Consider the following 11842-nt stretch of genomic DNA (forward strand, 5'->3'; position numbering starts at 1 on the left):
GGGGAGGAGGGGGAGGAGGGGGAGAAGGGTGGGAGGAAGGACTTAAATAAATAAATGAATAAATAATAAATAAATAAAAGGAAGAGGTGGGGAAGGAGGGACGATAGCCGAGTGTCGCGAGACGTTGGCGAGCTGCGCGGCGGGGGAGGGGAGTATGATGGAGAGATGGGGGAGGGAGGGAAGGAGGAGATTCACTCCACCCCCCCTCACCACTGTCCCCGACTCTCCCTAAAAGACACGACAGTGGGGAAGCAATTAGAGGATCTTTCTGCCTGGCCACTCTCATTGTGAGGGGAAGTCCCGCCCACCAGCTACCCCTCCCCCTCCTTCCCCACCCACCTCAACCCTGACACCACCACACCCAGTTCACCCAACAGACCCTCACTACCTCTAAAATTACAACATCGTTTACCATGGTGGGGGCATGGGGGGCATCATGTGTGGCGAAGAAGCTCAAAAGCAGCATTTTTGAGAGAAGAAGAAGAAGAAGAAGAAGAAGAAGAAGAAGAAGAAGAAGGAAAAAAGAAGAAGAAGAAGAAGAAACGTAGACGAGGTTGCCTGGCGCAGAGGAGTGACCCAGTTATTTGGGCGATGGGGAGATTAGCGCACAATAGAGTCATCTGGGCGTGTGTGTGTGTGTGTGTGTGTGTGTGTGTGTGTGTGTGTGTGTGTGTGTGTGTGTGCGTGTGCGTGCGTGCGTGTGTGTGTGTGTGTGTGTGTGTGCACACACAAGCGCGCAAATGGGGCTGGTAGACGCAAACCGGTGGCTCCATTGTTGCGGTGCATCTCCCCGCGACCCCATTGGCCAGTGTATTAAGGGAACACTTTTTTTTTTTTTTTAATTCACGATAAGATTTGTTAGATTTGTTGTTGTTACGATTGTGATTTATTTGATTTCCGTCACTTCGCTTAAGCTTTTGGAAAGCCTCCACCCCAAAAAAAAGTACCCGTCACCCTCAGCTGATCAGTGGTGGCAGTTTTGGTTTCAGTTTTATCATCGTGCTGTCGCACATCGCAAACACATCTGCAGTAGAGGCAGAATAAACAGTAGGGACGCACCGATACCGGTACCAGTACCGATAGCAATACCAGGTTAAGTACCTGCTGCTCACCAGAAAGTACCTCCTATGGTACGTGAGTTCATTTCAAAATGACAGTGGATGAGCTCATTTGACTCGAGCTAAGCCAACGCTCATAAAGTCTTTCAGGTGAGTATGAGACGGTTTCTGTTGCGCATGAATCGTAATGATGACGATAATAAGCGTGCACCGAAAGCAGTATCGGGTTTCGGTACCGATACCAGGGTCGAGAACACTACTCCTATTCGTAAAATACGCGCCAATACCACGACACCGATACCAATTGTATATGTACAGTGTATGAAAATTTTGTTAAATTTGTGTGTGTACTGCAGTGAAACTTGTGTTCCAGAAAAACATGCTGAGGAATGTTGTTCAAATAACACAACATCAGTGGGGGAAAAAAAGGTAAAGTAATTCTATCGTGTGCAATAGTCTTACCAAGTACTTGGCATCAGTATCGGCAAGTACTGAGAGGCAAGTGCTCGTATGTAAGACAAGTGGTTTTGGTGCATTCCTATTCAAAAGTTTTCGGACACCATTAAAAATTTACTCCAATCAATGTCATTAAATATTTGCCGGAGACTTATTTTTTGTGCGTTTCCGAAGGTTCTGGCACACAAACACATGGGAATTATTTTTGCTGTTTATTGTTAAAAGGGCAAAATTAAAAGTTTAAATCTCGCTGAAACATCCTAGTTCTGAGCCGGATGGAAAAAACTGGCGGTGGGCAGGAAGTGGAATGCAAAAGTGCAAACAGAACCAGAAAAAAAAACGAACAAACATGTAGAGAACATGTGTTACACACACACCCATGTGACACAGTATTAGCTCCAGAACGAGTCTAGTCTAGTCTAGAATTAATCTAATCCCCTGATTGAGTGCAAAAGCATTAAAAAAAAACACACACACACACACAACAAATGAAAAGTGGGGGGAGGTGCCCTTCTGGGCCCCTCAGCCAATCAGATTGCTGCTCTTTTGGGGACCCTAAAAAAAAAAAAAACACAGAGGCGCAGGTGGCGGGCTGCAAGCTGAAGTCAGACTTTCGGCTGCGCTAACATGTGTTGCATCAGCGGCGCCCTCAGGTGCTGAAAATCAGCCAAAGGAGAAAAGAGAAGTAGAAAAAATGGTTTAAAAAAAAGAACGTGGGAGGGAGTCGGAGAGACAGAGGGAGCGGGACTGGAGGAGGGGATGGATGGAGGAAAACAAAAACAAAAGAGGCGCGTCGCAACAAGATTTATCGGTATCGGTACGCATTTTGCGAGTAAGAGTAGAGTCCTCAACCCTGGTATCCGGACTGATGTCAGTATCAGCCTCGATATCCGATACTGCTACCAGTACCGGTGCATCCCTGATAATATCGGTTGGTGGTGTGCCAGGGGATTATTTTCAACGTAAAAAAATGTGTCTCTCATGTACCGTAGGAAGTACTTTCTGGTGAGCACCAGATACTTAACCTGGTATCGGTACCTGTATCGGTGCATCCCTACTTCTTATCCCCCTCTCCTGTATCTGTACGTATTTTGCAAGTAAGAGTAGAGTCCTCAACCGCGGTATCGGGGCTGATGTCAGTATCGGCCTCGATATCCGATACTGCTACCAGTACCGGTGCATCCCTGATAATATCGGTTGGTGGTGTGCCTGGGGAATTCTTTTTTATGTAAAAAAACGTCTCTCAAAAAAGGTTGAAAAAACGCAGCGAAAACTAAAGAATGAAAATCAAATCAATGCGGGGAGGTTGAGGAGGGTTGGGGGGGGGTTCAGCGCATCGGCCTCAATTACCTTTTATCTCCCTTTCGATACCACCTCCTCCTCCTCCTCCTCCTCCAGGACTAAACAGGGATCTGACAAGCGCGCACAAGTGAGTGAGCGTGTTGCAGATAAGGGTCCGGTCACATCGATCCCCGGGAGTCCGTCCAGAAACCCCCCCTCCCCCTCCCACAATCCCCCCCCGACGGCTCAATCTGTCCCGGGATGATCCCGTCAAACAGTGAAGTGCAAAGAAGAGGAAGAGGAAGAAGAAGGAGAAGAAGAAGAAAAAGAAAAAAAACTGGCCCGCGGTCGTAGACAAGAAGAAGGGCGAAGGACAATGGCGCCGCCCTTAATGGCGGCCCTGCGAGTGGGAGAGCGGCTTTTAAAAAGGCCCCCGGGGGGCCACGAGGATGGAACATTCGGAGCTCAGTGCTCCCTTCTTCTTTTTTTTTCTCGATTTGTTGGGTTTGAAAAACAAAAACAAAAAAACAAGCATTTATTTGACTTGAGCGATGGCGACAAGAAAAAAAAAAAAATCAGAACTGCAGGAGTGCTGTAAATTGAAAGAAAGGTCCGATTTGTCTTATTCCATTTTTATTTTTAGTTCGACATTCACCCTGCACCTGCAATTCCTGTGTTCATTACTTCTCTTAAAAAAATTTTTAAAAATGGAGCTATTAAAGTGAAGCGGAGGTGGGAAATGCTCTTGGATATTTGAACAAAAGCAAAATAAACAGATAATAAAACAATAGTCCATATTATTAGATTTTGTTCTGGGTTTTTTGCGCACGTCAAAGAGTTTCGCCCTTTCTCCGTTCACTCACCGGCAGCGGGGACCCGTTGCTGCTGTCATCAGTTGCGGGCATGGTGGCCGGCGTGGTGGAGAGGGGCGGGGCCAGCGTGGAGAGGGGTGGGGCCAGGGCCGAGTCGCTGCTGCTCCTGACCAGGAGGGGCGTGTCTGGGGGAGGAGACAGGAAGATCCCAGAAAGTTGAGGGTTCAAAAGAGTTGACACATTTTCCTTGAAATGTACTCCAGGGTTTAAAGGAGGTGAAGAGTTTTTCTTTCAATGCGGGTGCATCATCAAGCTCTATGTGATCGTTAGCATTTTTCTGCTACAAACGAACAAATATTTTAGATATTATCTTTGTTCCTTATTATCTTTCTACGAAGATCATGTCAAAAAAATATTTGTCTGTTTGTTACAGAAGAAAAACACTAACAATTGTATGTATTTAATGGAGACACAATGAATTCTAGTCAATCGTCCGGCTCTGCTGGGAGCATGGAAGCTAATCTCTTTAGCAAGGCTCACAGCCACTTCCTGTTGCATCTTTTTTGCATTTTTCGGAGGATCTTGAAGGTCATAACAAAAAGAAAGCCGATAGAATGCTAAAACTCCCCCGAACTCGGTGGTTGGTGGGATGTTACGTCCAAGTGTGACGTTGCAACGCGTAACACTCGGGATAACTGCAGCACGAATCCAAGCTGAGTCTGTAAAATAAAACTGCCAAGACTTGTTTCTCTCACATCAAAACCTGAGATCGCTCGCACAACAAAAATAGAAATATTCCTCCGAGTCCAAGCTGAGCTGCGAGACACACAGAGGACGAAAAGAAAGACGTCAGCGTCTGCCGGGGGGGCGGGAGGGGGGATTAAGATAAGGCCATTCAAACAAACCCGAGGAAGAAAAAAAAAAGTCAGTCAGGAGTCAGGAAAATGAAATGGCATCCGGCGCAAAAAATGCATCCATAGGATGGAGCCCTTCTCAAAGAAAGGCTCTAATTGAATTTAGAGTGACTCGCGCAGCCTTGAAGCCTGTGTGTTTTCACACTAACAGCTGTTGCCTCTGTGTCCTGAAATGATGTCCACACACACACACACACACACACACACACACACACACACACACACACACACACACACACACACACACACACACACACACACACACACACACACACACACACATCCATAAGCGACGTGCACAAACAGCCACCGCAGGCCGAGAGCAGCGAGTCGGCACTGAAATCCACAATAAAACAATTCAAGAGAATCTAATTTGGGACCTTTGTGCCTCCTCTCGCTTTTAATATCCAGCAACCCCCCCATGGGGGAGCAACCGAGCGCTTGCGCATGTAGAATTGAACAGAATTTTTTTTTTGTTTGTTCTTTTTTAAATGTGACTCGGGAAAATAAATAGGAGGAGAAGAAGAAACGAGGGGGGGGGGAGGTGGAGACGAACGAAAAAAAAAGAAAAAGAAAAAGCACAAAGCCAACTGGTTTTCCGACACGGAGTGGGGGGTTGGGGGGGGGAGTCAAAACCGAATTCTACTCTTTTCCTGTCATCAATCTCCGTTTGGAGGGTCGCTGACAGGGGTCCCCTGTTCCCACGTGGACGGAATAGAGAGAGCGGAGAACTGTTCCGACGCTCCATCATGTGGTCAATTCCCGACTGTGTTCCTTCCATCAAGGAGCAAATGCAGCAGATAGACTTAGAAAAAGTTCCATGTGACCATTTATATGATAAAAAATAATGTTTTCAACCTGTCGTTGAGGTCAGTCAATTAGTTGCTTGCGTTGGCGTATTTCTCGTTTTAGCATAGCGTTAGCATCGTGAAGCCTGCTACCTCGGTTATTGTCACGTCCAAAACTTTGCCTCCAATGATCCAAAATCAAAGCACAAATTAAAAAGAAGGGCTACTGGGGCGCATGTGTAGAGAACGTTATTATCATTTGTTTTAGCCTGTACCAGTTTTTTCTCCCGTTACTGAATTCAAAGACGCTCAAAAGGCTGTAAAAAAAAATATATATTTTATGTTAAACAGGCCTTAGATCTTCTTTTATGTATATATATTTCTTTTCTTTTTTTTTCTTCTTCTTCTTCTTCTTCAAACTGTGAAGAAAAAGAGAGAAAAAAAACAGGATGCGATCTGATCTGATTTGGAAGAGCAGGCGTCATGCTGAAAATGTTCGGGGGGGAAGAAAAACTACACACAATTTGATTTCTGATAATGAAATGCACTTTGATTCAGCGTCGAGGCAAACTTCGGAAGTGGGCGGGGGGAAGGGGGAAGGAAGGGGTGGATGGTGGGAAGGGTGAGGAAGGGGGGAGGTAAAAGAAAAAGAAAAAAAACAGGTATCTTCTGCGAGCAGGCATCAAAAGACATCAGAGAGAGCGCGCCGGCGTATCAGCAGCATCTGATTATCTATTAATCTAATGTGCACTTGTGAAATAGGTCAAACCCGGCAGACGTCGTTAAACGAGTCTTTCTTGGCGGGGGGAACATCTTAGAGGCGGGAAGGGATGTCAGCGTCGGGTTGCGCGTGTAGGATTAGAAAACTTTTTGTCAAACCAGGCAAGTCGGGCGCCAAAGTTTGAGTGGCTGCTGCGGCGTGCGAGCGTTAGCTGACAGCTAAAAGGCGTCGGGGTTGGCAGGAAGTGCTCGGTCGAATCAAATTTCACTTTCAATTTTGAAGAAGTGAAGCGAGAACGTCAGAGTTCAGCGGTTGAAAAGCTCCGGGTAGCGTTTAATGTGCTTCTTTAAATGTGGGGGGGAAAGTACCATCCAGCGCTCTTGCGGTATTTTAGCTAACTTTTTTTTTTAGCTGCAGCTAGGCAGTGTAGCCGCTAGCTCTAAGCCTCTGCGTTGAAATAAAATGTGATTACCAAAGCTAGTTGAGGAGGTTGGACCACCATCACCAATCACTGCCTACACGGTGTAGCTGCTAGCTAAGAGGTGAAGCTAAGAGCTAGCAGCTAAAGGCTGGTAGAAAATGTGGTTAACAAAGCTAGTTGAAGAGAATGGACCACCAGCACCAATCAGTGCTCACAGAGTGTCGCAGCTAGCTCATAGCTAGCAGCGAAAGGCAACAGCGTTGGTAGAAAATGTGGTTAACAAAGCTAGTTGAGGAGTTGGACCACCAGCACCAATCACTGCCTACAGCGTAGCTGCTAGCTCTTTTCTAGGAGGTAAAGGCCTCAGTGTTGGTAGAAAATGTGATTACCAAAGCTAGTTGAGGAGGTTGGACCACCAGCACAGCTCCATAACAATAGCAGAATGTTGCACTGCCCGCGACATTGTTTTATTGTTTTGACCTCCTTCTGTTGCACAGCTCACACAATCACGCCTTGATTACTGAGCTTCTCACCCTCCACGACGGGCGTAAAGGTTTACGAGGTTAAAGCAATGTTGGGAAAGTATTTTCTCCCAGAAGGCGTTCGCTAGCTTGAATGCAGCCCATAATAGCCACAAACCGGGGCCCTTTGTACGGCGGCGAATCGGAATTGTAAGGTTCTCAACTTGACCTTCCAGCCGGCTAACGTTTCCCAGGATGCTTTTTTTTTTTTTTTTTTGAGAACGCGAACGCTGTCGCTGTGGAGAAGCTCATTCATCCGCCTCACAAGCGGAGAGCAGAGAAGACTGCCGACCACAGCTGGACAAACAGGGCTCGGCAATAAAATATTCCGCTTGGCAGAGAGCCCGAAAAAGAGCCTCTTGATGATATATTCTTAAGCAGAGCGGCACTCCCCGCATCATCAGCGTTCCGCTTCGGGGGCCAAACGTTAAGAAGGCATTAAGATGTGGACTGTTTTAATGCAACATTTACGGATGATCAGTCCCGAGTTTTATTTTTTCATTGTCAGTCATGTTTCCACATTTCCCATTTGCTAAAGACAAGAACATTCTCAGCCTTATAACCATTTAATAGTTGCAGCCCCGATTTGGAATCAAGCTGGAATAGCAAACCATGCACTTTTTTCCCCCACTCTTTAGACTTCACCTCTTTGTCGTGAACACACTGATAGCACGAGCTACTTTGCCCAGTGGGAGCTTTAAGGGAATCACACGTATTTACAAGGGCGAACACAGGGGGGGGGGGCTGTTTTTAAGCTGGCTTTGCTTTTACACCAAAATGGCGTTAAGGCCTTCGGCGTGCGTCACTTAAAACAGCAAAGCATGTTAGCCTCGCACAGCGGGCCGATCACTCGAGGTTTCAAATTTGACGCACCGTTCAAGCCGCCTCGCCGAAACGTAGACGGCAAAGAATTTTCCACTTCCTGCATTTGTAAAGGAAGTGGTAGGAGAGGTGGAGTTGAGACGAGAGCGGGACAGAACCGCTCCGGGAAGAGCAAGTCTCCTGGAGCCTTGTACAGGCCAGCAGTTGCGTTTCCATTGCACTTCTTTCGCAAAATAAACGCGATATTCCTAAAATGTCGAGGTTTCAATTTTGACACTTTGCTGAAACGCACCACTTCCTCAACCCACTTCCTGTGGGTTGAGGAAGTGGTACAAGAGGGTCAAGTCGAGACAAGATTGAGACAAAAATGCTCGAACCTTGGGAAGAAAACAAAGAGGAAGCTATCATTGCCTTCCAAACAGTGGCAAACTACCAAAGAAATTAGCCTAGTATTCACATTAGCACCAACAGGAAACTCAAAACCGGTTTAAATGAATGGAAGGGAATCCAATTGGTCCGCTTGAATACCCATAGAGGGTTTTCCCCGTTTCAAAAAACACTTTCTGCAGGCTTTTCCATCAGACGACTGCGAGAGACAAATGGAAACGTCTCGGCCCGAGACAAAACACCATCGTCTCCTCGCTCCTCCGGCTCGATAGCTCACCCCCTCCCAAAGTGGCTTTAATGGATTTTAAAAAATGAACTGGGCGAGAGCAGACCTCTCCATCACCTCAGTATCGACGACGCCACGCCGTTAAGTGGCCAAGGGGCTGCGCCGCGGTCGCAGTCGGGGGTCCATTACCCCTGGATGGCCCAGACTCATAAATCCCTCTTCCCCCGTTTCTTCATCCTGGACCCAACCAGAGTCGGCGCCGAACCCCCAGCTCCCCCCCCACCCCCCTCTGTCATGTGACGGAACTTGGAGGTCTTCGCGTCTTGACCTCATGTTTTAACCTTCGGCGACCTCCTAACCTGTTTAAGCGCCTCCGACGGAGGTCAGGGGTGCCTAGAGAGTGACGGCTAGGCGCTAAGATGCACACACACACACACACACACACACACACACACACACACACACACACACACACACACACACACACACACACACACACACACGTATGTGTGCGTATATATATATGTATATAAATACTAGGGCTGTCAGTCGATTAAATTTTTTTAATCGTGATTAATCGCATAGTGTCCAAAGTTAACTCGCGATTAATGGCAAATTTATTGACATTTCTTTTTACCATGCTCTATATTATTTATTGTGTTTCTCAAACTCTAGGAAAAATTGGACGGGACAATAATAATTCTTTTGTGGAAATATATAACGTTCCAAAAGACAAAAAAAATTTGTCAATCGAGGTATTTTATTTTGAAAATGAACCAGATTCTCTCGTTTTTCTTTGAGTGACTTTTTGTCCAGCTTGACGAGGATCGCTCGCGGCTGAGGTGCGGGCCGCTTTGAGTTTGGCGTGAACGATGCCATTGGTCAACAAGGGCGACGAAAAAAAGCGGGCTGGGTTTCTGGGCTATTTGGCGGCGCTTCCACGGCCGGTGTGAACCCGGCCTGAACAGGACGGCTGCAGTTCGCACACGACCTTTGCGGTGCTTCTGCCTCCGGTGTGAAGGAGTTGATTGCGTTAACTTTGACAGCCCGAATATATACACATAGATGTATGTATATACACATATATATATATACCTATACATATACATACATATATACACATGCGTACAAAGATATATTTGTAGGATGCACCTTGATTTCACTGGCGCTACATTTGAGTTTTCCCACTTTCATGTTTGTGTAGAAAAAGACGCCGCCGCCCACTTGATTACAGCCCAGCGTCAGCCCCGCCTTCGCTGTCATAAATCAAAGTCCAAGCCTCTGGTGTTGCCGCCACTTTTGCGTGCTAATTTGAGACAAGAGGTTTCAGGTTCCATCGTGCCGTCGATTGGCCCCGGCTCAAAAGCTTTTTGCTTTTTTTTCTGCGGGAACCGAGGGAAGTGGCTCCATGTGTTCGGATGAGAAAGAAGAAAGAAAAAGAAAAAGAAAAAGAAAAAGAAAGCCGACCACATGGGGAGCGACGTGGCTCGGGGTTTATTTTTAGGATGGCACTCGGCTTTTTGTTTCGAGAGAGGCGCGCCGAGCGCTGAGACGCAGGGGTCGGCCGCGACCACAAGGTGGCCCCGCCACTTGAAATTAGAAGCTCCCGCCTGCGTCGCTGCACAGCAGCGGGACGCTTACGCGACCGCAGGAACAGAGTTTTATAATAAAAAACTGTCGTCCTCTGAGTGCCTGTACAATTTCTTTTCTCTTTCTTTTCTTCCTCTGCAAGTTCACCATCAGGGGCAGGATGAAAACAAGGATGCATCATGTTCCTGTCGAAATGAGTGTGTGTGTGTGTGTGTGTGTGTGTGTGTGTCTATGTGTGTCTGTGTGTGTGTGTGTGTGTGTCTGTGTGTTTGAGGGCTCAGTGATTGTCTTTTGAGTTTGCATGTGCAAGCATGTGTGCATGGCATATTTGCAAGTGTGTGTATTTGTATGTGTGTGTGCCTGTGTTGGTTCATCACAGACAGCCTGTGTGTGTGTGTGTGTTGTGTGTGTGTGTGTGTGTGTGTGTGTTTTCGCGCCACCATTCAGGGTGGTCTTGTTCCTCTGTCGATCGATTGAGCGGCTACTCGTGGGACGATGCGATAAGGACTCACTTTCTGTGTGTGTGTGTGTGTGTGTGTGAGTTCAGCGGTGGGGGATCAATGCAGCTCTAATCGTCCCACCGGGCCGCTGTGAAGTCCAATCACCTCGTTCAAACAAACAGGCCGACCTGACGTGCGACAACATTTTTTCGATGCCCGACTGATTACGGACTCACTTCCCCACCTGGAATTGTGGATGTCGGGGGTGGGAGGCAGTGGGAGAGTGGGAGGCTGGGGGGGTGCAGGAAGCCTGAGCCTGCCGGACCCTTCCCCACCGCAGGATGAGCCAGGGGTTTTATTTTATTTCATTTTTCAGGAGCGCCGGGTTTGCTTAGCCGTCACGCCATGGCTTTCCTTTGTCCACCTGAATGACAAGAGCCGCATTAATGGTGTGAGCCTGCCTCTGGGGGAGGGGGCGTCACGGGGTCAAATCATAACCAAGTTAGTCAGGGTTCAGACCCACTGGGTGAAGTGAAGAGCCGGTATTAGGCCCCCCCGACCCTGCCCGTTCACACACGGCTGGACGCCGGGCATGCTAACCGGCTACAGCGCTCGAGTTATAGAGGGGGGCGAGGGCGACGGGTCAAGGGTCCCGGGGAGAGCCGGGTGGCAAGATGCGCGGCAGGTGGCCCAGGCTGAATAGTAGAGCAGGCGAGCGAGGAGGAAGCTCGCTGGCCAGGCGTCGGGAAAACAGGACGGGGGGGGGGGGGGTGTGGGTGGGGAGGGGAGTGCAGCAGCGGGCTAATGGGGAGAGGGGGGCAGTGGGGGTTGGTTTTAGCTTTTAACACTTAATTTTGTATTTTGTTTTGGTGTTCTGTGTTTGCCGGTCTGTTTGTTATTTAGTTATTTATTGTTAACTGTGGAAAACATCATGTATTCGCACCACATTAAAGTCCTATGTGTTCACACAAATGGCAAATAAGGAATCTGAATCTCTGAATCTGAATCAAACACTGAGACAACTGGCTAGCGTCGCCAAGCCACCATGTCGCCAAGCCAGAGCATATATGCGTGTATATGTATATATATATATATGTATATATATACATATATACATATATATATATATACATATATATATATATATATATATATATATATATATATATATATATACACACACATATACATATATACATATATACACACATATACATATATACATATATATATATATATATATATAAATATATATATATATATATATATATATACATATATATACATATATATACATATATATATATACATATATATATATATATATATGTGCATATATGTGTGCGTGTGTGTGTGCGTGCATGTGTGTGTGGGGAGGGGGTCTGGACCTACCCTCCTGTCCATC

At 46.9% G+C, this 11842-nt stretch overlaps 1 protein-coding gene across 1 annotated transcript in view; it reads right to left on the reverse strand.

Moving 5' to 3' along the window:
- pard3ba (par-3 family cell polarity regulator beta a) overlaps positions 1–11842 on the reverse strand; it is a 123336-nt gene that overhangs the window by 82411 nt on the left and 29083 nt on the right. The window contains exon 4 of the mRNA XM_076016822.1: positions 3659–3792. Within this exon, the coding sequence (XP_075872937.1) occupies positions 3659–3792 (134 nt within the window). The remainder of the gene's footprint in view (positions 1–3658; positions 3793–11842) is intronic.

Source organism: Nelusetta ayraudi, unplaced genomic scaffold, assembly GCF_046127955.1.
Source record: "Nelusetta ayraudi isolate G7.1 ecotype Tasmania unplaced genomic scaffold, CSIRO-AGI_Nayr_v1 ptg000006l, whole genome shotgun sequence".
NCBI classification, from domain to species: domain Eukaryota; kingdom Metazoa; phylum Chordata; class Actinopteri; order Tetraodontiformes; family Monacanthidae; genus Nelusetta; species Nelusetta ayraudi.